The sequence below is a fragment of the Gopherus evgoodei genome, chromosome 1 (assembly GCF_007399415.2).
Source record: "Gopherus evgoodei ecotype Sinaloan lineage chromosome 1, rGopEvg1_v1.p, whole genome shotgun sequence".
Lineage (NCBI taxonomy): Eukaryota > Metazoa > Chordata > Testudines > Testudinidae > Gopherus > Gopherus evgoodei.
Window position 1 is genome coordinate 55441228 of NC_044322.1, and position 24078 is coordinate 55465305.

Here is a 24078-nt window from a genome sequence, read left to right on the forward strand (position 1 = left end):
GTGGCTCTACAGACAGCCGCCAAGGCAGCCCCAGGGCCAGCTGCACCAACCGCTGCTCAGACAACCCCACACGGATGGGCTGGGGACTGCCCAACCAGCTGCCAGTGTGGCTGGTTCCCAGGATTGGCTAAGCAGCAGTCCCGGGGGGGTGGCGAGAGCTGCTGTAGCTCACTGGCCTCCGGCAGCAGTCCCAGGGTGCCCCCCAAACCCTTCCTAAGGCAGCGAGCCCCCAACTAAGATTTAGTCAGGGGGTATTTACAATACAAGTCATGGACAGGTCAAGGGCCATGAATTTTTGTTTACTGACCGTGAGACCTGTCCATGACTTAAATACCCATGATTAAATCGTAGCCTTACTCATGACACTTGTCAAAATACAACAATTTTTCACATTCCTAAATAAATCAGGGTAGAGTGTCAAACTAAAAAGCAACATATTTAATTCTGTACAGTGTTTAATTACTGACTTCCTTTAGTCACAAGCTATCCACAAACTATCCACTCTGTCCCCCCAAAAAAGGTCTGTCATGTCAGATGGATTAAAAATCTGCTGAAAGTGGTTTAGATCACATGTGCATGCCACGCTCGTCTCCTGCTGTACTCAAACAGAGCACTAGCATTTACAGGAACCCTATTCTGTAGCAAATAAATCACGCAGATTTCAATAACCTATCTGATCATAAGCACTAAGTAAGCAGGCACAAAGTGCAGGTTAAGAGACAGGAAATGCTATTGTGTGCGCTTGCGCATACCTGCAGAGAATCCCAGTGCCTTCGGTTTCTTTGGCCTGGTCCACACTACACAGTTAAATCGATTTAAACAGCGTTAAATCGATTTAACTCTGTACCCGTCCACACTACAAGGCACTTTAAATTGATTTTAAGGGCTCTTAAAATAGATTTCTGTACTCCTCCCCAACGAGAGGAGTAACCCTAAAATCGATATTATATATCGATTTAGGGTTACTGTGGACGGAAATCGAAGTTATTGGTCTCATTCCTTTAATGTGTCTACCCAGAGTGCACCGCTCCAGAAATCAATGCTAGCCTAGGAACCATGGACGCACACCACCGATTTAATGTGCCCTAGTGTGGACGCATAAAATCAATTTTATAATATCGGTTTTATAAAACCGGTTTTAGTAATTTCGATTTTATGCTGTAACGTAGACGTAGCCTTTTTGTAGAATCACTCACTCAAAGTAACCCTTGCTCTAAATCACCTGGTAACCCTTGTATCCAGAAAGAAATACATTTTCAGTTATTAGGAAGTGAGAAAAAAAGAAATACATGTAATTTTCATGCCAGATCAAATATGGGTTTTATCAAACTTTCAAGCGTTTAACGGTGTGGTAAGAATGCCTCTCTGAGTGCCATACTGCCACAGCTGTGGTAAGCAGAGGCACTCAAACTAGATCCCCCTCATTACCAGAAAGGGGGCAGCAGACAGGATGCTCTTTGCCAGGGCTCTGAGACTCTGGAACTTACTCCCCTACCCTGGATCTGAAATAGCCCAAATTTGGTGATTTTCCAGGTACAATGCAAAAGATGCATTTGAAAGGGTCTCTGAAGAATGCTAAGAGTGTGCTTCCGAGGTGAAGAAGGGAACAGGGCCCAGTTTGCCAGCCAGATTCCTATAGAGCTGATTTTAATGCTGTTGAGATTTAATTTAATTTTATGTTAGGACTCCTAGAATCTTGGATAGGTGTATCTCTTAGTTTAAATCAAAATAAAAAATTAAAATTAGATCTTCATGCCATTCAATCTGAACACATTTATCAAATTGAAATCAGTCTATACATACACTTCACTGGCATTTTTGATGTAGTACGAGCAAACCTTATAAAAAGAGTATTGTGGGCCACATCAGTGATCCCATTGTCTTAATAAGGAATTAAGAAGCTACATTAATGGTTTCCAAAATTATTTCCAAACAGTCTGCATCTAGAAGGATCCTGGTCTCAACATAGGAGGGGTTTCAAGTAAGTAAAACAAGGGTATCCTTTAGCACTTTGGTAAGGATATAACACAGAGGAGGGAAAATATTCTCATCATGAATGAATCAAATGTAGAGCAGGACACCTTTTCAAAACTTAGTTCTGAAAGCAACCCTGCAAGCTTTTCACTCCTCTCTTCTGGCAGACAACCCTCTGATGTTCAAACAGGAGATGACCTACATGTCCTTCCTAAGTACAGATGACTAAATTAGATAACTGTGAAAGTGATAAACACTTTTACTAGGACTAATCATGAGACTGGTGTATAACAGGATATATATATTATCTCCCAATAAGATAGAAACAAAACTCTAATTTAAACATTTTTACACTGCATGAAAAATATGAGAGAGATCAGATACACACTTCATATTTTTCCCCTCAATAAAATTCTGCAAGATGCCTTTAATTGTGCATCTCAGGAAGTTAACTAACTTCAGACAATGAAGCTATTTAGTTATTCTGTACCCAGTTTGTCACCAAAAAATAAATTTTACCAGATTCCTCTTTGAAATTGACCCTTATGAATCAATTTTCAAAAGTAGACAATGCGATGAGTAAAAAGCCTGAACCAAAAAGAAAAGCCAGGATAAAGTAAGACTATTTACTATAAATAGCTAAAGAAAGCCAACTACTGACTAGGTTTGGCCATTCAGTGAAGTAGAATCTAAGCAGAGTTTCACTCCAAATTACCGAATATAAAAGATGATGTAAGATTTGTAAAAAACTTTTTCTATTATTTTTAAAACCTAATCTGTAATAGTTTACTTTCACTCAAGTTTCTTTCATAGTAGCAGAGTACATTGTACCGCTAATAAAGAAATTTTTGCTTTTAGCACAAAGAAATATTTCAGTGTCCTGAGATTCCATTTTCTATGAATTAAAAAAAAAAATTAACCAATATGAAGAGGGTAAGAGAAGATTGCTTTCTTGCTAGCCATTACACTGACTTCCAGAAAAGCATGGTCACACTTGTGCTCAATTATCCTTACACCAGTTTTACACTAGTGAAACTCCACCGACTTCAGTGGACGGAAAGGACCAAGGTAACAGTAATAAAACCCATGTGGTTATTGAGGTTAGCTAATGCACAGCTTAAAGGGTTATGAATGAAATAGGTAAACTTAAAGAAAAGAATGCTTATGTAAACCAACATCAGTACTCCCTAATGACCTTCTCTCTAGTTCATGGAATCTATTCCCCCATCATGTAATGCCCCCTGTGAAACTTCCATTAACATTTAGGGTAGCTACACATGCATAATGATTTAATAATGATGGTTGGCTCAAATTTTCCACCACACCAAGTTCTGAATAATCAGTACATTCTAACACTTCATACATTTTGTTTAAGAGAGTCTTTAAGATGAGAGTAAGGAAATCGAACTATTTCCTGTGTGGCTGATGTGGAATCAAAAGGCAAATCAAGTGGTTTGTTAAAATTAAGAGTAACCTAGCATTTAACATAGTGTGCTCTTTATGACAAACCACAAGTCAAATGGCTTTGTACTGCTTTTGCAAAGTATTTAAAACTTAAAAAATATTTACAGGTCTGAACTAGATCTTTCACATTATCCACCCTTTCTGAAGAGACCTTCTAGTGATGTGCATAATTTATCTATCTCATACATACACAGCAAAAACAACTAGGAGTCCTTTTGGCACCTTAGAGACTAACAAATTTATTTGAGCATAAGCTTTCGTGGGCTAAAACTCACTTCATCAGATGCACGGAGTGAAAAATATAGTAAGCAGTATATATATTATAGCCACAAGGACTCCTCGTTGTTTTGGCTGATACAGACTAACATGGCTATCACTCTGAAATCTGTATACATACACAGGACTCTTGTGTGGAGGCGCTACGCAGGTAATGAACTGCACAGGAGCGTGATATTTATCACTCATCTTTGACCTCATTACCTACCCTTGATCACAAATCAGTTTTCCCACTACTACTGAAATATTTAAACACCTCAACAACTTTGAACCCATTTCTTATTTTAAATCCATATGATACAGAAATGTTTCCTTCGCCCCACAAATTACGCTTGCTCAGAGCCCAGGACAAGCAAGATTTAGATTTAAGCTTGTGACAAGTTTTCAGTATCTAAAAATGCCATAGCTTTAAATTCTGTTGCCCTGCAAAATCAGAAATAGGAGCTTTACAGTATTAGAAAGAGGAGACTCCCAAGTTCCCAATGGAACCCACCACTCATTTCCTAGCCCTTGAAAAGCCCAACATATCAGACTTGAAATTTGGAACATGGAAAAAAAAAAAAGCTGTATTAGGTCATTTTTAAGAGGTGTTTAACATTAGTTTTTTCCTGTCTTGGAGGCCTGCACAGTTGGACTCAAAGTAACTAAAGTCTGATTCTTCAATCAATATTGTGTGGGAGGATTGCTGTGCCCCAAGAATAGGATGACCAGGTGTCCGGTTTTCGACCGGAACACCTAGTCGAAAAGGGACCCTGCTGGCTTCCGCCAGCACTGCCTACTGGGCTGTTAAAGGTCCGGTCAGCAGTGCTGCGGAGCTAAGGCAGACTAGTCCCTACCTGTCCTGGGGCACTGTGCTGATTTCTCTGGGAGTTGGATCAGGCTCAATGTGACCAGTATCAAAGTGTTAAGTCCCACATCATGTACCCCTTATTCACAATCGTGAACAGTTACATGAGTAATTCCATTGTGAACAAGAGATTTACAATCTGCCCCTTAGACTCCAGTTCACGAAGTACTTAACTTTAACCCTCTGTCTGGCCCCACTGAAGCCAGTGGGTCTACTCACATGCTTGAAGTTAGGAACTTGCTTAAGTACCTTGTTGAATCAGGACCCTAATGATTCATTTTCATGAGCAGGCAATTTTTCAGTTTGGAAGGCTTTCCTCAATTTTTTGTTTTTGGCATGTGAACAATTCTAGACAAAGCTTAACACCTTTGGCTTAATACATGTCAAGCTTCCTGGGGAAGCAATGCAGTTTCACTTGAACTTGACAGCCTGTTTCCACAGCCTGGATTTTGAATATTAGCAATATATTTAACAACTAAGTACTAAAGACCGATTTCTGGAAACATGATGATTGTAACTAAGCTTTACATACAGTTATACTATTTTTAATTGTTAAAAACATTCCTTTCAATGAATTATCTGATAGCAGGAGTGGATGCAATCACTACACTACAATTAAGATTATATATAAGTATTTCCATTATAACCTCTGTGACATCTGCAACAGCCAATGTGGCTGACCCCAGGGCCACCCAAGCAGCTGGTCTCGACAGACACACTGGCCACTGCTGGAGCGGCTCCACAGCCGGCCACTGCTCAGGCAGCCCCAGAGCCAGCTGCACCGGCCGCTGCTCAGGCAGCCCTACGCAGCTGGGCCCACGGACTGCCCAAGCAGTGACCGGTGCAGTTGGCTCCCGGGATTGGCGACTGCCCAAGCAGCAGCCAGCATGACTGGCTCCTCAGATCGGCTAAGCAGCAGTCCCGGGGGCAGCAGGAGTAGCCGCAGGTCGTCGGCCCTTGGCAGCGGTCCCAGGGGCGCGCGCGCGCGCACACACACACACACACACACCCAGAACCCCTCTTTAGGTAGCGAGCCCCAAGCTAAGATTTAGTCAGGGGGTATTTATAATACAAGTTATGGACAGGTCAAGGGCCATGAATTTTTGTTTATTGACCATGAGCCCTGTTCATGACTTCTACTAAAAATACCCATGATTAAATCGTAGCCTTACTCATGACACTTGTCAAAATACAACTTTTTTTTTTTAAATTTCTTAAATCAATCAGGATAGCAAGTGTCAAAATAAAAACACAACATATTTAAAGGAAGTTAGTAATTAAACACTATACAGAATTAGTCACAAGCTATCCTCAAACTACCCGGTTTCTCTCCCCAAAAAAGTTCTGTCATATCAGATGGATTAAAAATCTGCTGAAAGGGGTTTAGATCACATGTGCTGCCACGCCCGTCTCCTGCTGTACTCAAACAAGCAGAGAAGTAGCTATTTACAGGAACCCTATTCTGTAGGGTTCCTGTAAACGGAATCATGCAGATTTCAATAACCTGTCTGATCATAAGCACTAAGTAAGCAGGCACAAAGTGCAAGTTAAGAGACAGGAAATGCTACTGTGTGTGCTTGCGCATACCTGCAGAGAATCCCAGTGCCTTCAGTTTCTTTTTGTAGAATCACTCAAAGTAACCCTTACTCTAAATCACCTGGTAACCCTTGTATCCAGAAGGAAATGCATTTTCAGTTATTAGGAAGTGAGAAAAATAGAAATACATGTAATTTTTATGCCAGATCACATGTGGGTTTTATCAAACTTTCAAGCGTTTAACGGTGTGGTAAGAATGCCTCTCTGAGTGCCATACTGCCACAGCTGTGGTAAGCAGAGGCACTCAAACTAGATCCCCCTCATTACCAGAAAGGGGGCAACAGGCAGGATGCTCTTTGCCAGGACTCTGAGACTCTGGAACTTATTCCCCTACCCTGGGTCTGAAATAGCCCAAATTTGGTGATTTTCCAGGCACAATGCAAAAGATGCATTTGAAAGGGTCTCTGAAGAATGCTAAGTGTGTGCTTCTGAGGTGAAGCAGGGAACAGGGCCCAGCTGGCCAGCTAGGTTCCTATGGAACTGATTTCAATGCCGTTGAGATTTAATGTAATCACATTAGGGCTCCTAGATTCTTGGATAGGTGTATTTCTTAGATCAAATCTAAATACAAATTAATGCCATTCAATCTGAACACATTTATCAGATTGAAATCAATCTATACATACATCAAAAATATGTCAGTGAAGTGTAGCATGAACAAACCTTAGAAAAAAGTATCATGGGGCATATCAGTGATCCCTTTGTCTTAATAAGGAGTTAAGAAGCCATAACAATGGTTTCCAAAATTATCTTCAAACAGTCTGTGTCCCAGAAGTGGCCAGCAGGTCTGGCTGCTAGGCCAGGAACAGTGAACCACGCCCCCTGCGAGCTGTGGGGGACTGTGCAAATGTAAACAAGCTGTCTGGCAGCCCGCCAGCAGACTACCCTGCCCATTACTGGGTTAACTTGTAAACATTAGGCTTACAGGTTAACCAACCTTAACAGTTAACCCCCACCGGCCAGCCCTGGCGCCACTGGGCCCACCAGGCCCCGGCCCCCACCTCGCCCAGCCAGAGCAACCCCAGCCCCTCTCCCTTTAATCAGTTAGCCGTTTAAACAATATAATTTTAATCGTTTAAAAGGTAAACTTTTTAAACTATATTTACATCCCTATGAAGAACAGAACTGTCAAGGTATTATATATAGTTAGAATATACACTTGCTGCATACTCAATTTTAGCATATTACAACTAAATTCAGATTTGTATGTACAGCATTGTGGACTAGTGTTCTCTTTTCCAGACACTGCAATTGCACCTGGACTACTTAGTCATTTTGGGGCAAGAGACAAATTTGAGAGAGTTAAAGGAAAAAATTACACAAAATGGAAGACAATAATTTGGATTTGCTATAAAATTGATAACACGGGTTGGTATTGTATAAAATGTAAACTACTGGATCTAAAGTTTTCATTACAAAAGAAAGTGTGGTATCTCAGTACTTGCCTATCTTTGCTCCAATTGAGATTAATAGTAATCATCTCCAATGTAAACAGTTAAGCCAATGATCAGCACTTCTGAATTTTCTATCTTTACCACATAACTAATGAAATTACTACTTTTCTCAGTGTTCGGTAACCTCAGCCCCAAATAGCATCTTCAAAGGTCAGCCATTTCTTTGTTCCTCATCTCAACTGACATGTCTTTTTTTTTTTAAATATACAAGGTTCATAGATTACTCACTTTAAGGTCTGCTGTGATAACTGGGTCTACAATTTACCCTAATTGTGAGCTCAACTGTAAAAAGCGAATAAAAGTTCATAAAATGTCACAACCTACAACAACAAATGCCAATGGGAAAAGGTGCAAAGAAAAAGACTAAATTGGTACAAACAAAAGGGTTCATTAATGTAATTCAAGGACTGTGTTAAGAGTATGCCTGGTAAACAAGACAGTTTAAAACCAAAAAAAAACAAAGAACTAAAACTGGTGTTGGAAATTAGGCCTATTAATCCACAAAATAATAAGAGGATGGAATAACCTGCCCAAAACTCCCTGTTGGGTCCATAAAAGAGAGAGAGAGAGAGACAGACAGACAGACAAACTTTGATAGGAAAATATGGATGAATGGACAGAGGCCACCACTACGCCAGTTAACTAAAAGAAGGCGAGGGAACAAGCTTTATCATCAGGCTGCCGTCCCCACTGTCTCCCGGGACCCTGGACCTTCTTCATTCTAATCCTGAAAAATGTACTGACCTGACCCGACCAGAGCAAAGAAGCCAGATGACATTGCCACCTCCATCAGCTTTGGCTAAATGCCAAATATCACCTGGATGTGAGAATGTCTCCTCCACCTCCCCTTTGTATGTTCTCTTTTTTCCTCACCTTAATTATTCTCTTTCCTATCCTTCTCTTTTTTTCCTTCTGTCTAATAAGAGTCTGGCTTAGCCAGCCAAGACTGCATATTTTGCAACATGGCTGTAAACCTGCGACCAGAAAGAGGCAGCTAAAAGCAATGCCCTGAACTGCCAAATACAGGTACATGTTTGCCAGATCTCAGAGTGGCTGATAACACCATGTGCGTGCCCATGTTTTTTAGCAGCAAGGTTGCAAGTGAGTGAACATCAGAGACAGAAGCTGCATTTTCTGTCTTTGCCATTCTTCTCTCTTCCTTTTTGTGTCTGTGTTTGTCTTCTTTTAAATAACCTTGGATTTTAACAGCAGTAGTTCCAGTCCACCTCAACTATCTTTTTATCTATTCCTCAAGAGGACAGTTATTACCATCTTTGATATCTAAAAGACTGTCAAAGCAAGATAATTTTTCATTCACAAAACTCTCTCCAGCTGCAGAGAAAAAGAACAAGGGATGTAGTTAAAATGAAAGCCTTATTTAATAATAATGCTTTAACTGTTCTTTCTTTTTTTAATCTTTCATAAAAGGTTAAAAGGATTTTTAATGGTGTTAAAACCTAGTTTAATGTTGGACAGTGACTGGGTCATGTTAACACCTTTAATTCTTTGAGCCACTTTATTCCATCTAAACTAATATACCACCTCCTGCATAATACTGCTCACAGAATGTCACCAAGTGATTCCTGTATCAAAGCAGTAACTTCTAGTTGAATTAGAGCAGGGGTCGGCAACCTTTCAGAAGTGGCGTGCCGAGTCTTCATTTATTCACTCTAATTTAAGGTTTTGCATGCCAGTAATATATTTTAATGTTTTTAGGTCTCTTTCTATAAGTCTATAATATATAACTAAACTATTGTTGTATGTAAAGTAAATAAGATTTTTAAAATGTTTAAAACGCTTCATTTATAATTAAATTAAAATGCAGAGCCCCCCAGACCAGTGGCCAGGACCCGGGCAGTGAGAGTGCCGCTGAAAATCAGCTCACTACCGCCTTCGGCACGCATGCCACAGGTTGCCTACCCCTGAGCTAGAGCATATCTTCTAGAAAAACATCCAACCTTGATTTAAAGACTTCAAATGAGAATCCACAACATCCCTCTAGATAAATTGTTCCAACTGTTAATTTGCTAAAAACTTGCATCATACGCCTACTCTGAATTTATCTAGCTTCATCTTTCAGACTTTGGAAGTTCAAAAACTCAAAGGAGTTTAACGCCAGAAAGGATTGACCAGTGGATCATCTAGTTTGACCATCTGTACATCACAGGCCATTACATTTCACTCATAGCTTGTCACATGGCACTGCAGCCCAGACTGCAGGGATTTGATTGTAGATCGTTCTAATGCGTTGCGCTCTAACTGCCCCATGTAAACCCTGCTAGCACAAACTAAAAGGTATCTAGTCTGTTAAAGCATATCTTCTAGAAAAGTATCCAGTCTTGATCTGAAGACACTAGGAGGTGGAGAATCCAACATTTCCCTTGGTAGTCTGTTCCAATGGCGAATCACCATCATTTACAAATCTGCTCCTTATTTCTAATTTGAATTTATCTGACTTCAGCTTCTAGCCATTGTCATGCTTTTGTCTAATAGACTGAAGAGCCCTCTAAGTCATCGCCTTTTAAAACTTTCTCTTAAATAAATTAAGTTTCTTTAGTCTCTCACTGTAAAGCAGGTTTTCAAGACTTCAAAGCATTCGCCTCACTCTTTTCTGAATCCCTCCCAGTTTCTCAACATCCTTTTAAAGTGTTATCAGAATTTAATGCAATATTTCAGTACAGTTCTCACTGATTTCTTATACAGTGGAAATAACACCTCCCTACTTCTACTCTACACTCCTTCAGTTATACATCCAAGGATAATATTCATTGTAATGGGCAAATTCTGCAACACTGTAAAGGAAAGAGCTGCAGGTTTATGATTCATTTAAAACAAGCTACACAAAGTTGTTCATCAGACATTAACTTTCAGTGAACAGACTCCTCCATAGTCGTCCTCATCCCTTGACATATTAAGCTGACTCTTCATTACAAGCCTGAAACATGTACCAAATATCACAAGTTTATTACCATTGACCAGTTTGCTCAAGATCAGGTCAGCACAGAGCTACCAAGAAATCTAAACTGATCCAAGTGCGGGGACAAGGAAACTCAGTATTCAGCAACACTAATATCCAAGTACTGTACTAACACTCTTGCTCTGAATAGGAGCAACCAGTGTCAAGAAAGAAAAACATGAATTAATAAATGTTATGCTTTTATTTTGTGTCTGTTTCTATTGGCACCAAAATAGTATGTATAGTTTTGGAGTAGTGCATTTAAAATATTCTGAGCCAGATCCTCAGATGTTTGTAAACCAGCATATGTTCATTGAAGTCAATTAAGCTAAATTGATTTATACCAGTGAGAATTTGGCCCTCTGTTTATCATTTATGACATGTATAAATCAAGATGATTTTGGTTTTGTGATTTATTTTATTACTAATAACTCTAAATAATACAATTTTATGTATAATCTAATGGAGTTGGGTATAATTTTTTTTCTCTATACAGGCACACTAAGTGGACAAACACATTTTTACTTATTTTAAAACATTACTTACTGATTGCCATGCAAGGGATTCCATAATTCGATGTTCACAGCGTTCTAGATGTTTTATCATCTCTCTTGTCAAGCTTGGTTCTGCTTTAATAAAGCTTTCAATCACCTTGTAGAAGTCAAAGGCTTTTAAATCAAGTACATTGAGAATCCATGGAAAAGACAAATCTGTTTCAGTACTGGTGCCATCACTTTGTGAAGCATTCCCTGAAGTAAAAAAGACCATAACTAGTTATTCTATACTAAAGTGATACGATCTCCTGTCAATTTTTCCCTCTGTATTTACTGATTTACTGCTGCTTGTCAGTTTCAGATATTTAAATTTAAAGTGCATACGTAATTACTAATGTAACGAATTCTATATAGTTATTACTACTAATAAACAGCAGCAATGGTATCTTGCACTTCTAGATTCAACTTACTGCCGTATGTAGCCATGACAACCTCAACAGCACAGGCCAGAAGAGATGTGTGGAAGATATTATTGTTCAGAAGTTTGCTGGGGGGGGGGAAAAATGCAGACTTTAATTCTAGTCTTAGCACACAAATAATGGTTTTCTATTATGAGTTAGGAACATATACCTAAAATTGTGAACTGACAGGCGCTCTTCCTCCTGAAATAGATGAACAAACACAAGGTTATGAAATACTGCTCAAAAAGAAGCAAAATATTAAGAGTAATGCATCCTCATTAAACTTACCGACTTTAACATGGATTCCATTACTCTGTAGTATAGCCTTACACCAAGCTTATATCTCTAAAAATGAAGAAAGTCAAGAACATTACACAAAGTTAATGCAAGTCAAAATAAAAGATGTGTCAGATTTCAATGACAAAGCCAAAATACACTTCCATCCTTTGGAAAGAAACTGCATGTTGGGACCACTTTAAAAAAATCTGATTTGTCCCAGCGAAGTTGGCCAGTGGTGCTACGGTGGTCTCCAAGGATTACTGGGGACTGTGACTGACTGAAGTTGCCAAGATGAGATAGCAGATCTGACAGCTGGAACATATTGAGCTTCTAAGTTGGGTGAACTTGCTATGCAAGTCACTGTAGGGAAATACAAGTGGCCTCATGACTGGATGAGAAAACAGGCCACCAGCTCCATTTAAAGGTTCAGTAATCCTATTCATGAGGGCAGATTAATGGGTAACTATACAAGTACAGTTTCAACTATATTAAAATACTTTGTGGTAATTTTCCTATGCTTCATTAAAAAAATGTTATTTTAAAATATTTAAGTGTATTTATTTTTTTTCTTTCTAGACCTTCCTATGTATGCTAAATTGTTTGTCAAATAGCATCTTAGAGCCTTGCCAGAGTTACATGCCCAGTTTCCCAGGTTGAGAAAATATTACTTTATCACTCCCAATCTCCACAGTAAAAGGCTGGTAAGTACATTTTGTCTCACATTAGCTAATGTTGATAGCATTCAAATGAATAATATGAAATCAAAATATTAGTTGCCTGTGAGCCAATTTCAGCACATCCCTGTCCAACTGCTTCAGCAAATTTCTCTTTGAAGATGTTCCCAAGATTTTCCACTCTTGCCAGGATACCTTCTTTAGGGTTCACTGTACAGTTCTAAAACATATTAGACAAAAAGGATATTTTGTTTAACTAGGTATACTGAAACATGTTTTTACAAGTTAACCAAGAATATTTTTCCACTTCAGCTTTGTAGCACACCATTATATTAATTAGGTCATCAGTATGGTTACGGAAGAAGTTACTCACCTTGCCCGGTAACGGTGGTTCCTGAAGATGTGTATCCCTAGATGTGCTCCAGTGTAGGTGTGCTTGTGTCCCTGTGCTGCTGACTGGAGAACTTTGGTAGCAGTGTCTGTTAAGCCTGCGCATGAGCTCTCTCTCCTCATGCCCTACCACAAGGCTAGCCAGCGGGTGTGGGCTAACCCCCCTCAGTTCCTTCTCTCCCATAGAGAGACTGACAGAAACTCTGAAGTAGAGGAGACGAGGGTGGGTTGTGAAGCACCCATAGACACAGACATTTTGAAGAAACATTGTTACTGCAGAAGGTAACTACTACTTCAAGTAGTGTCCCTATGCGTGCTCCTCTATAGCCGACTACCAAGCAGCATACATTCCACATCTTCCCTCTGGAGGGCTGGGACGTCAAAGTTGGGTCAGTTACAGATGACAGCATTGTGGAGCTGCAGGCGGCATCCCCAGCAATCACATAATGTTCTGCAAAAGTGTGGACTGACGCTCATGTCGCTGCTCTACAGACCTCTGAGATAGGGACACTCTTGAAGGCGGCGATGGATGAGAAGTTTGACCTTGTGGAATGTATCCAAAGGGGTCATACTGCAAACATTGAAATGTATCAGACAATGTTACGAGACTGCACGGGAAGTCTTTTGACTGATATTGCCAAACCCTTGGATCATTCTGCAATGGAAGGTAAAAGTCTGGGCGACTTCCTGAAGGCCTTTGTCCTGTCCAGGTAGAAGACTAGGGCTCTTTTGACATCTAGGGTAATATAGTGTCTGTTGTCTCGGTGAGGCTTGGGATAGAAGGTTGGAAGGGAGTATCAGAGGGGTAGCCGTGTTAGTCTGGATCTGTAAAAGCAGCAAAGAATCCTGTGGCACCTTATAGACTAACAGACGTTTTGGAGCATGAGCTTTCATGGGTGAATACCCACTTCGTCAGATTGGAAGGTTGGAAGGTGAATCAATTGATTCATGTGAAACGGGGAGGTTACCTTGGGAACGAATTTTGGATTTTGTCCGAGGGTAACTTTGTCCCAAAGAATACTGAATATGGGGAATGTACATTCAGAGCCACTATTTCCCCTATTCTACCAGCCAAAGTAATCATTATCAGGAAGGCCATTTTCATGAAGAGGTAAATAAGCAAAGAGTTGGTCTGGGTTCAAAGGGAGCCCAGTCAGCCCTTTCAGTACTAGGTTTAAGTGGGAGTAGGAGGCCGAGCTTGTGGGAAGAGGTTTACAATACCCTGGAGGAAACTTTTGGTGGTCAGGTGTGACAGCACTGAGTACCCCTCCACTGGATGATGGAAGGCTGTTATTGCCACTAGGTAGACTCTAAAAGGGTTTATGGACTGCCACGATCTTTTCAGTGCCAGTGCATAGTCGAGGATGTGTGGAAGTATAAGGCTGAGGCCTTTTTCTGCGGCCATATTGTAAGGTCTGAGGCCTTTTTCTGCAGCCATATTAGGAGAGCAGCAGCCATGAGCCCAGAAGCAGAAAGTCACACCCTCACATTCCATCTAAATTACATTAAAACAATGTAATATCGGGCTGTTAAGAAGGCAATCCTGTCCTAATGATACCCATCATCACCGGATAAAGAAACAGATCTTAAGATGATTAAAGAAAACTTTGATAGCATTCTGTCTGGCAAGAAATCACTTATCAACAGTTGTGTTGTGAGATCTCTACTTATTGTTTTGTCTTTATGGTCCCCACTTCTCTACTGTTCATCTATATGGTCTTTGTCTGGTTCTTGGATTGTTTCTGTCTGTTACTTAACTAATTTTGCTAGGTGTAAATCAAGGAAGAGGGCAGGGTATAATTGGTTAAAGAATTGTTTTACAATGTGTTAGGATTGGTTAGAAAATTGTTTAGCAATATTTCAGTAAAATGATTGGCTAAGGTACAGCTAAGCAAGACTCAAGTTTCACTATATAAACTGGGTTCCAAAAGGAAGTTATTTGGAACGAACTCCAGGACACAGCCCCAAGATCAGAGCTGCAGACGTCAACACTTTGCCAATCATAATCGTGCAGAAGGTGGAATCCCTAGATGACCTGATCCTGACTGGCCATTAGAAAAAGTACATCTGACTGATTGGGAATGGTGAGCACTGTATGCTTAATGTGTGCATTCTGTTTTGGTGATTGTTAATAAATAGAGGTTAAATAAGATATTGGTCAGATTATGGTCAGGCCCCATAAACTTGCAAAGGATCAAGCCCTGAGTCCACAGGGAATGGATGTTTGCAGTGAGTCCACAGAGAAGTAGAGCCTGGAGCCCACGGAAGGGTAAAGTTAGGTGCCTTTTGCCTGGAGCCCTAGGAACTGGGAAAGATTGGGGGTGCCGAAATCAACTGGGCGACGCCTTGAGCCCTAGGAACTAGGTAGAGTTGGAACCCTGGAACCCTAGGAACTAGGTAGAGGTGGGCTGTCCAAGAGTGTACTGGCAACAAATTGAGGGTAAAGTTGGGTGCCTTAGGGTGTGTGTAACAGAGAATTTTGTGTGTGTAACAGAAGAGTCATGGAGATTTGTTGGGACATACACCAAATCCAAAATCTGGACCATGATGTACTTACCTACAAAAATATCAAGAATTTTCTGTTGTATAATACCACCTCTTGCATCACCATTGAACAGGAGCTCTCTAGGGATTGGAACCAAGAAGGAGCCATACCGTGAGGTGAAGACTTGCCAGGTTGGGATGTAGGCTGTGTCCTCTGTTCTGTGAGAGGAGATGTGGAGGAGAGAGATTGGTGGGCACATTGTGAGCTGTGACAGATAGGGATGCTATGTCTGTCTTGGTCACGCTGGGGCAATCAGAAGGACATGTACTCCAGCTCTATCTTCGGTAGGACCTTTGATATTAGTGGAAAGGAAGGGAAGGCGTAAAGGAAGGCATACTTGTCCTGGGGGGGAGAAGAGCATCACTTAAGGAGTGATGTTATATCCCCACTCTGGAGCAGCAGCATGGACATTTCTTGTTCAGGTAAGTGACAAATAAGTCTGTGGTCAGTGTCCCCCACCACCTGAATAGATTATGAAGTACTGCTGGTTCTAGCTCTCACTTGTAGTCATGAGGGAATTTGCAACAGACTGTCCTCCATCAAGTTCTGTGTACCTGGGAGTTAGGCCACTGACGACGTGGAAGATATACCAGTTCCATAGTCTCATCACTTTCCCACCAAGGAAAGGAAATCAGGCTCCCCCTTGTTGGTTTATGTAGAACATACAGGCAACGTTGTCTGTTAGAACTTTCATGTTTGACCCTTTGATCAGTGGGAAGAAATGGGTACAGGCATTCCTGACTGCCCTTAGCTCAAAGAGGTTGATGTAGAGGGAACTCTCTGTGGGAGACCATTTCCCATGTATCATAAAGGCCATTTAGATGCGCATCCCACCCCCTAAGTAATGCAACAGTGGTGAGAAGCAACAATGGAGGATTATGCGCAAAAGGGATCCCTTTGCAAATGTTGGCTGAGTCTTTCTACCAGTTTAGGGAGGTTTCTATCCTGGTGAGCAGTGACAGGGATTTGTCTAGTTTGTCCCTGTTTGGTCTGTAAATTGAGCTGAATCACATATGAAGGCACCGCATGAGAAGTCTGGTGTGTGATATTACCGTTGTGCCCACTACCATATGTCTCCAGCGTTTGTAAGCAATATCTGGCTGATATTTGTGGGCTGTTTTCGATGGTCTCTGTTAGTGAGGCCAGAGAGAAATTTGTGCTGAAGTACGAGGGCCCTGACACAGAGTCAAGGCTGGTGCCCATAAACTCCAGGCAAGGTATAGGAGTAAGGGTTGATGTGTAAACAAGCTCTGTAAACAAGTACAACACGATTTTGATGACTAGTTGAGCCTCTTGGAGAGATCAGGTTCTGCCCATCCAGGCAAAGGTAAATCATGATTCCTTGAGAGCATAAGTGGGTGGCCACTACTGAGAGAACCTTGGAAAACATTTTGAAGACAACGTGAAGGGGAGTAACCTGTCCTGGTCATGATCTTGTCCCAGATGAATCTGAGAAGTCATCTGTGAGTTGGTAAGATTGAGATGTGAAAATACATGCCCTAGAGGTCAAGGGCCAAAAACTAGTCTCCCTGTTCCAACACCAGAATGATCATTGCTAAAATGACCATCTTGAATTTCTGAGCGTTGACAAACTTTTTGAGAGCGCTGCGGTCTAATATAGGTCTCAGGAAATACCAAGGGTAGAACGCTTTGCCTCATAGATGCTGAGGTACTGGTTCTATGGCTCCTAACTGGAACCTCATGATAAGGATCCCTGAAGAGGGACATGGAACAGTGCTGCGGAGGGGGCAGCGAGTAAAATAAGGGGTGTTGTGGAGGGGGCCAGGCAAACAAACAATCTCTAGGACCCATTGGTCCAATGTTATGCACCCCAGGTACTGCACAATGCTGCTAGACGGTGGCAAAATAGGTGGATTAGCAATGGACAGATGTAGCAGTTGTAGGGTATGGTCTATTGGAACCTTAACCAACGTGACAAAATTGATATTTGGATGTGGAAGGCTAGGACAAGAAAGATTGCTGGCTGGATGTTTACATCTGGAGAATTTAGTCTTTTTCCTCTGTGGCTCTTAGTATTGTTGAGCTGGGTATTGGGAAGTGCATGACTTATGCTGGGGCTGTGGACTAAATTTTCTCTTTTGTCCCAGTGTGTAGATGCCCAGCAAATGGAGAGTGCTTGAGAATCCTTCAGAGGGTGAAGTGAGGCATAGCTCAGTGGCTTAAGCATTGGCCTGCTAAACCCAGGGTTGTGAGTTCAATCCTTGAGAGGGCTACTTAGGGATCTGGGGCAAAAATTGATCCTGCTAGTGAAGGCAGGGGGCTGGACTCGATGACCTTTCGAGATCCCTTCCAGCTCTAGGAGATTGACATATCTCCAATTATTACCTTACCTATCAGTTTTCTCCACGAAGAGCTTAGTGCCCTCAAAGGAAAGATCTTTCACGGTTACCTGCACCTCCTTCAGGAAACTCAAGAGGCATATTTCATCACCACCATCATGAAAATGGATCTGGCTGCATCAATGGTAGATTGTAGCGATGTCTTTGCTACTAGTTTCCCTTCTTGGATGATGGCCTTAAATTGTTTGTGATGAGACTTGGGCAGCTGCTCAACAAAATTGTTCAGTTTTGAGTAATTCCCATACTCATATTTCACTACAAGCACTTGGTAACTGGCAATTCAAAACTGATCCATGACAGAGGAGTATGCCTTCCTCCCAAATAGTTCCAGACGCTTCCAGTCCCTATCATAGGATGTGGACTTCATGTGGTGTTGATGGCCATGAGAACTGACAGCATCCACCACAACAGAGTTAGGTGGAGGGCTGAAGAAAAGAGACTCTGTTTCACTTGCCAGGACACAGTACTTTTTGTCTGCTCACTTGCAAGTCAGTGCGACCGATGCTGGGGTCTGCCATATGGTTCTTGCGAGACTGAGAAGGGCTTCATTGATAGGGAGGGCCACTTTGGAGGAAGAAGATGACTGCAGGATGTCCAGGAACTTATGGTGCATGTCCTTGACTTCCTTCAGAGGTATCTGGAGAGAGTCAACCACTCTCCTTGTGAAGTCCTGGAACAGGGATGGTAGGGAGGCAAGACTTCCTCCTCCCCAGACGAGGCTGATATGGTTTTTGGGGTCACCACCTCCTTGACATCATTCTCACACTCCAAGACTACTTCTGGGAGCTACAAAGACCTGGATGCCGTGGTCGAGGAAGTGTGTCTTGGGAGCTCATGGGTGGGACTAGAAGTCCGAGAGTCCTGGGGATGGCCGGCAGCCCAGGGGATGGTCATACAAGAATGGCAGCGGTGGGGCCATCTGGGGTTATGTCTGGGGCCCTGCTGGTATCAGACACTGTTAGGGGCTTGGGTGGAATACTGAGATATTCCCTCCTCCAATTCACTATTTGAGTCTGCACTGGAGAGTGCGGGGATGTGGCAAGGCAGAAGGGAAGACTCCTGTGTTGGGCAGGGACTCAGTGCAGAGGTCCCAGGGCCCAGGAGAGGAGACTCTTGTCTGCACTGGCCATTCAGGTACTGGAGGAAGCATCTGTACTGATGGGACATCACGTACCAGTGTGTCGTTGAATGTTTGCTCCTCCTCTTCTTACGTGCCGTTGACTTGGTGTCTGTGCCCAATGGGTCTGTAGGTGCGTCAACAGTACCTGCCACTATAGTCTTCCTTGGGCCGTGGGTACCGGGCTTGGTCTATCTCAGTACCGATGGTACCCAGAATATTAAGCATGCTGGGGATTGTTTGTGGCTAGCTTGCGGCACTCTGTGGGGACTTCCCTCTCATAAGTTGAAAGAGAGAGCAGGGTCAGCGGCTGATTTCTTCACCCAATGGCTCTTGGATGTTGAGGGCTCTGGGGAAGACTTACATCTGCATGGAGAGTCTTGGTGCAGGTCTGGAGATCGTCTGAGAGCTGCCTTCATAAATATGATTTTCTGCTCTAGCTCTCTGTCCTTACAAGACTGAGGTCTAAGCTGGTGACAGAGTGCACTTTTGAGGAATGTGTCCTTTCCCGAGGCAACGAATGTACTGTGAATGCACGTCTGCAACAGGGATAGCCTTGTTGCAAGGAAGGCACTTCTTGAATCCCAGAGGATCAGGCATACCCCTTGTGGGGGATGGGCCCCCAATGGAAAGGGCAGGAAGAAAAAACTATTGGGGGGGGGCATAATATCAAAAATGAAAGACGCTAGACTAACTACTACTAAAAACTAGGCTCTAGGCTACAAAGAAAGCACAAGGTAATAGTCGCTAACAGAATGCTAATAGCTCCATCTCTAGCCAGGGATGGTTGAGAAGGAACTGAGTGGGGTTAGCCCACGCACACTGACTAGCCTCGTGGAACAGCACAAAGAGAGAGAGCACATGTGCAGGCATAATGGACACTGCTATTGAAGTTCTCTGATCAGCAGTGCAGTGATGTAAGCATGCCTACAGTGGAGAACCCGTAGGGTTACTACACAAAGAATTAGTTCTGAGTCTTTAAGAGAGAGATTAGGAGGTGGTCATATTCTTATGCTCAGCAATATCCACTAGCTGTAGCCTGATTCAGCAAAAAGCATCTGTGATAGGGCATCTGCCACACACTGGCGGGACAACTGACTGCAGTGACTGCTGGGGAACTGGCTGTACTAGGAGCCGAAACTCCCCTAGAACAGGTGGGGGGGAACATGGATAGTAACACAGCTGGAGAGCCGAGCCATGAAGAGGATGCTGTGGTTCCTGATGCTGTGAGAGGGGTTTCAGGCAGATTGCCCAGAAGAAGGAGTGACAGTGTGCAGACCACGGACTGGGACATCAGCCTCTTCCCAATTCCCAGAACAACAAGGAGGAGATGCCAGTCTGAAGGTGAGTGCGCTCTGACAGCCTCTTAGCACGTACTTAATTCTAAACATTGGAACTACTCACACAAAGTTAATGCGACTACTTAAGTGCTTTAAGATAGGTACATGCTTAACAGCTTGTCCACAAGGGGAATTCAAGGTGAAATTAGTGCAAAGTAACTAGGGTATGAATTTAAAAGCACAAGAGCCATTCTGCAGTAACTCCTCATGTGGACACTTATTCCACAAAAAGCATGCCTTTGTGTGCTTTAGCTTAATCTACCTTCCTCATTTAAATTGCACAAAGGCCCTCTTACCGCAGAATAAGTGTGTCCACATGGGGAGTTAGTGAATAGTAGCTATTTACCATTAGCTATTCCTGGCTTCCCCTTCCCTCCCATGTACACGAACCCTAAATATCTTGCTGAACAGGAGACAGTTAGGTCCTGATTCATAATACAGCCTCTAGCAATACATTTGGCTTTTTCCTCCTAAACAAAGTAATCTTAGTAGAGTTGAAGGACCTTAAGATTTCCAGCAAAATATCAACCATTTGTTAAATGCTTGTAAAATTCACACAGACAAGTGCTCTTTCAAAGAACAGTACTAATGCATGTTTAAACTGTCATAAGTCCTTCACAAGCTGTGTACTAAAAATCTTATTTTTATAAAAACTTATGGTAGGTACAAGTGCTGTTGCATTCCTGTGTCCTTGTTGGTTTTACAATGCACTGAACATCAGGATATTTTAAACATAAATCTTGAACTGATCCTCCATCAAAAACTATGAAGATCAGAGTTGACATTCTTGATATTTCTAAGGTAAAAAATAAGCAGAAAAGAAATTTCTTTCACACCTTTATAAACCATAAAGAAGAAAAAGAGGGCACAATCCCCACTATTTTTAAGAAGTCCTTTCTAGGTCTCTTTTAGTAAAGGATACATGCTATTTATTTGGTTGATAATCCGGAGGATATAATTTCATAGGTACTTCCTCATAAATGCTTACTCTAGTTTAAAAAAACCCTAGTCACTTACATTAAAATATGAGAGGAGATTATCTGATGGTTTATCACTTGCTGAATTTAAAATCATCATTAACTGCTGGATAGTATTCATTGCAGCCCTGAAAAAAAATGCAAAAAGATATATGTTAAAACACTTATTTTGTATACCTTCAATATCAGGCAAGAATTTTCTAATTGTTCCCCGACTCAATTTCCTGACGGGCACACAGCAAATCTATAAACAGATTAACAAATCAACACATAATTAACTGAGTAATAAAACAAACTGGTGGAGAAATTAACTATACTTCTTGGACTTAAGTTATGAATATTCAACATCAACAAAGTGAAGTAACAACAGAACGGTAACAAGCTAACATTAGTATCTGACAAACAAGATGTGCAAATAGCACCATATTATAATTAAAACTGAGGTTCTGCAAATTAAAACATTTTTCTCTTTACTCTTATCTACAAAAGTAGATGCTGCAGCATCATCTATAGATCCAGGAACTAAAATTAATTCTGCACTGTACTGTCAGGCTTGCAGTGTCATAAGAAATTACAGAATTTTGATGCAGATATTTTGAAGGAGAACATTTGTTTCCATATTATGACCACCACCATCACTCCCCTAGGTCTGCCAATAGGCAGAAAAGTGCATTAAATACATGTCTTTTCATTTTACAGATTCAAAATCAGAAAGTGGCCATGTTAAACCTGAAACCACTCCCCCTTCCTGTTTTATTGAGAAGCTGTATGTGTCTGGAAGTCCCACTCCCACCTTCCATCGCTCTAGCTAGACCAGGTGAATTATCTTAAAATGCATAAGTTAGGATTTGTAGTATTACATAAAATGGGTCATGAAGAAGAGCTGATTAAATTACATGAAGATACTAAATATTGGGATGTACAGCTCTACTGATATTTAAGTTTCTTTTCTTATTAGGCAAAGTGAGCAGAATCCCTTGTCACTCACTATTTTGATTAAAATGTTTAAAATACTATCCGAGTTATTTACAAGTTCACACATTTTCCTCCTTTTCAGACACTTTACATAATAAAAAATTCTCCAGGAACTGTCTTGTTAGAACTGTTTCTACAGACACAAAATGTGAAAGCAATAACTCCACCATCTATTTAGGTTCTTATACTCAAGCCTACAGGTTTCTTGCCAAAAATGGATTTTGAACCAATGGACAGCATCTGTGTAGGTTTAAGTCCAATGCCGTAACTTAGAAAGCTGTCAAAAAAGGTATCTCCTGTGACTACGAGGCCTTTTTTCTTTATAGACTGATAATGTTTAAAAGGCAGTGAAAATACCTGAGTCCTGCTCCTCCCAGAAAAATGATGAAATTAAAAGCAGCCCAAGAGGCTACTTCTTGTTACACTAAATTAAAAAAAATTTCCCTTCAGGAAGCCCAGCCCTAATGCGAGAAGAAGGACTCCTCTCAGATAACGTGTAATTGCAGGGATGGTGATGGAACTGCCTTTTTTTTTTTTAATTATTAAAAAATTATCCTGTAAAATCAAGACAGGTGCTTGTTTCTGTGCGTCAATGCCTGACCATTTCACATTTCCAGATTATTGAGCTGTTACATACATCCTCCTGCCTGATAACATATGAATATACATATAGATCTGGGCACATAGCCAACATGAATTAAACCTAAGAGCACTGACATGCAAACCTTCTACATCATGCCATATTTCAGGAAAATGTCTTTATGTAGCTTGTATTTTCTATTTATGGTTTTACAGGTGATGTATTAAAAAAAACTTTTAAAGAGAACAAATGTATGATTGATTTAGCTATTTATCCTCAAGCTAATGAGCAGCTTGACAAGTGTCAGTAGTTTATATTTCCATCTCACTATGTTCCTGAGAAATGATTAGGTTCTGAAGTGAATGAATTGTAAAGTTCGTTTTCTCCCCAGTGTTTAAATGTAAACATATTAAACATACAGCATCATCAAATTGTTGCCAGTACTAACAATCACTGTGGTAGGTGTTCGGGCACTGAGTAAAAAACGATTATGCTGTAAAAAGCACATTAGAGATCTAAGATAAGCATACTCACTCAGAATGGTATAAATAGGCATCTGGGTATGTGCAACCTTCTGATGAATGACAGACTAGTGTAGTCAAATTATAATCCAATAATGTATAGATAATTTGTACAGATGTTATGCCATATATGTGCTCAGGTAAGATTAGTAACCAGAACTGAAGCTTGTTCATGACTTAAAGTATGCTAAATAAAACTAGCCATATATAAAATACCTATTAATAAAGTGGAATATTTGTTTAATAATTTACCCTTATTTATCAAAGCCTTTTTAAACCTGCCAGACAGTCTTACGGTTCTTTAATTGAAAGTCTGTAGTCTCATTGTTTATAAAACAGGGACTGAAAGAGGATTGGGTATGCCCAGCTATTACATTTATATAGGCATCAGAGTGGCTAAGAAGTTAGAGCACTAGCCCTAGGCTACAGTTCCCATCTCTGGTATTTTTTTTCCCATTATTGTTTATTGTAAAGCTATTTTTCAAAACACTACCCAAAGGGCCTGATCCAAAAGCCATTAAAGTTAATGGAAAGACTCCCCCTGACCTTAATGGGCTTTGGCTCAAACACAAACTGTCAAATAGGGAGAATCTACGGTAAGCTTAAAAGTAAACACCAAGTTTTCATAATAAACCTTATGAGCCATCAGCTAGTTGCATACAATCACCTCTGGGTCATAAGTGACCAAAAGTTTACTGCCATCTGCTGGCAGTTTGGTAGTCTATGCAAAATGAGTTGCTGGTCCCAGTCCAGTTCCTAGTGGACAGGTGCCTAGGTTTGTGTAACTGTCAGCTGGCA

General features: G+C 41.1%; 1 protein-coding gene across 4 annotated transcripts in view; it reads right to left on the reverse strand.

Moving 5' to 3' along the window:
* The window catches only part of RB1 (RB transcriptional corepressor 1), a 189150-nt gene that overhangs the window by 105129 nt on the left and 59943 nt on the right, over nt 1-24078 (reverse strand). For all 4 annotated transcript variants that reach the window (XM_030565029.1, XM_030565036.1, XM_030565045.1 and 1 more), the window contains 6 exons: nt 21245-21332; nt 12579-12695; nt 11811-11867; nt 11692-11723; nt 11532-11608; nt 11114-11316 (listed from right to left, as the gene is read on the reverse strand). In XM_030565029.1, the coding sequence (XP_030420889.1) occupies nt 11114-11316; nt 11532-11608; nt 11692-11723; nt 11811-11867; nt 12579-12695; nt 21245-21332 (574 nt within the window). The remainder of the gene's footprint in view (nt 1-11113; nt 11317-11531; nt 11609-11691; nt 11724-11810; nt 11868-12578; nt 12696-21244; nt 21333-24078) is intronic.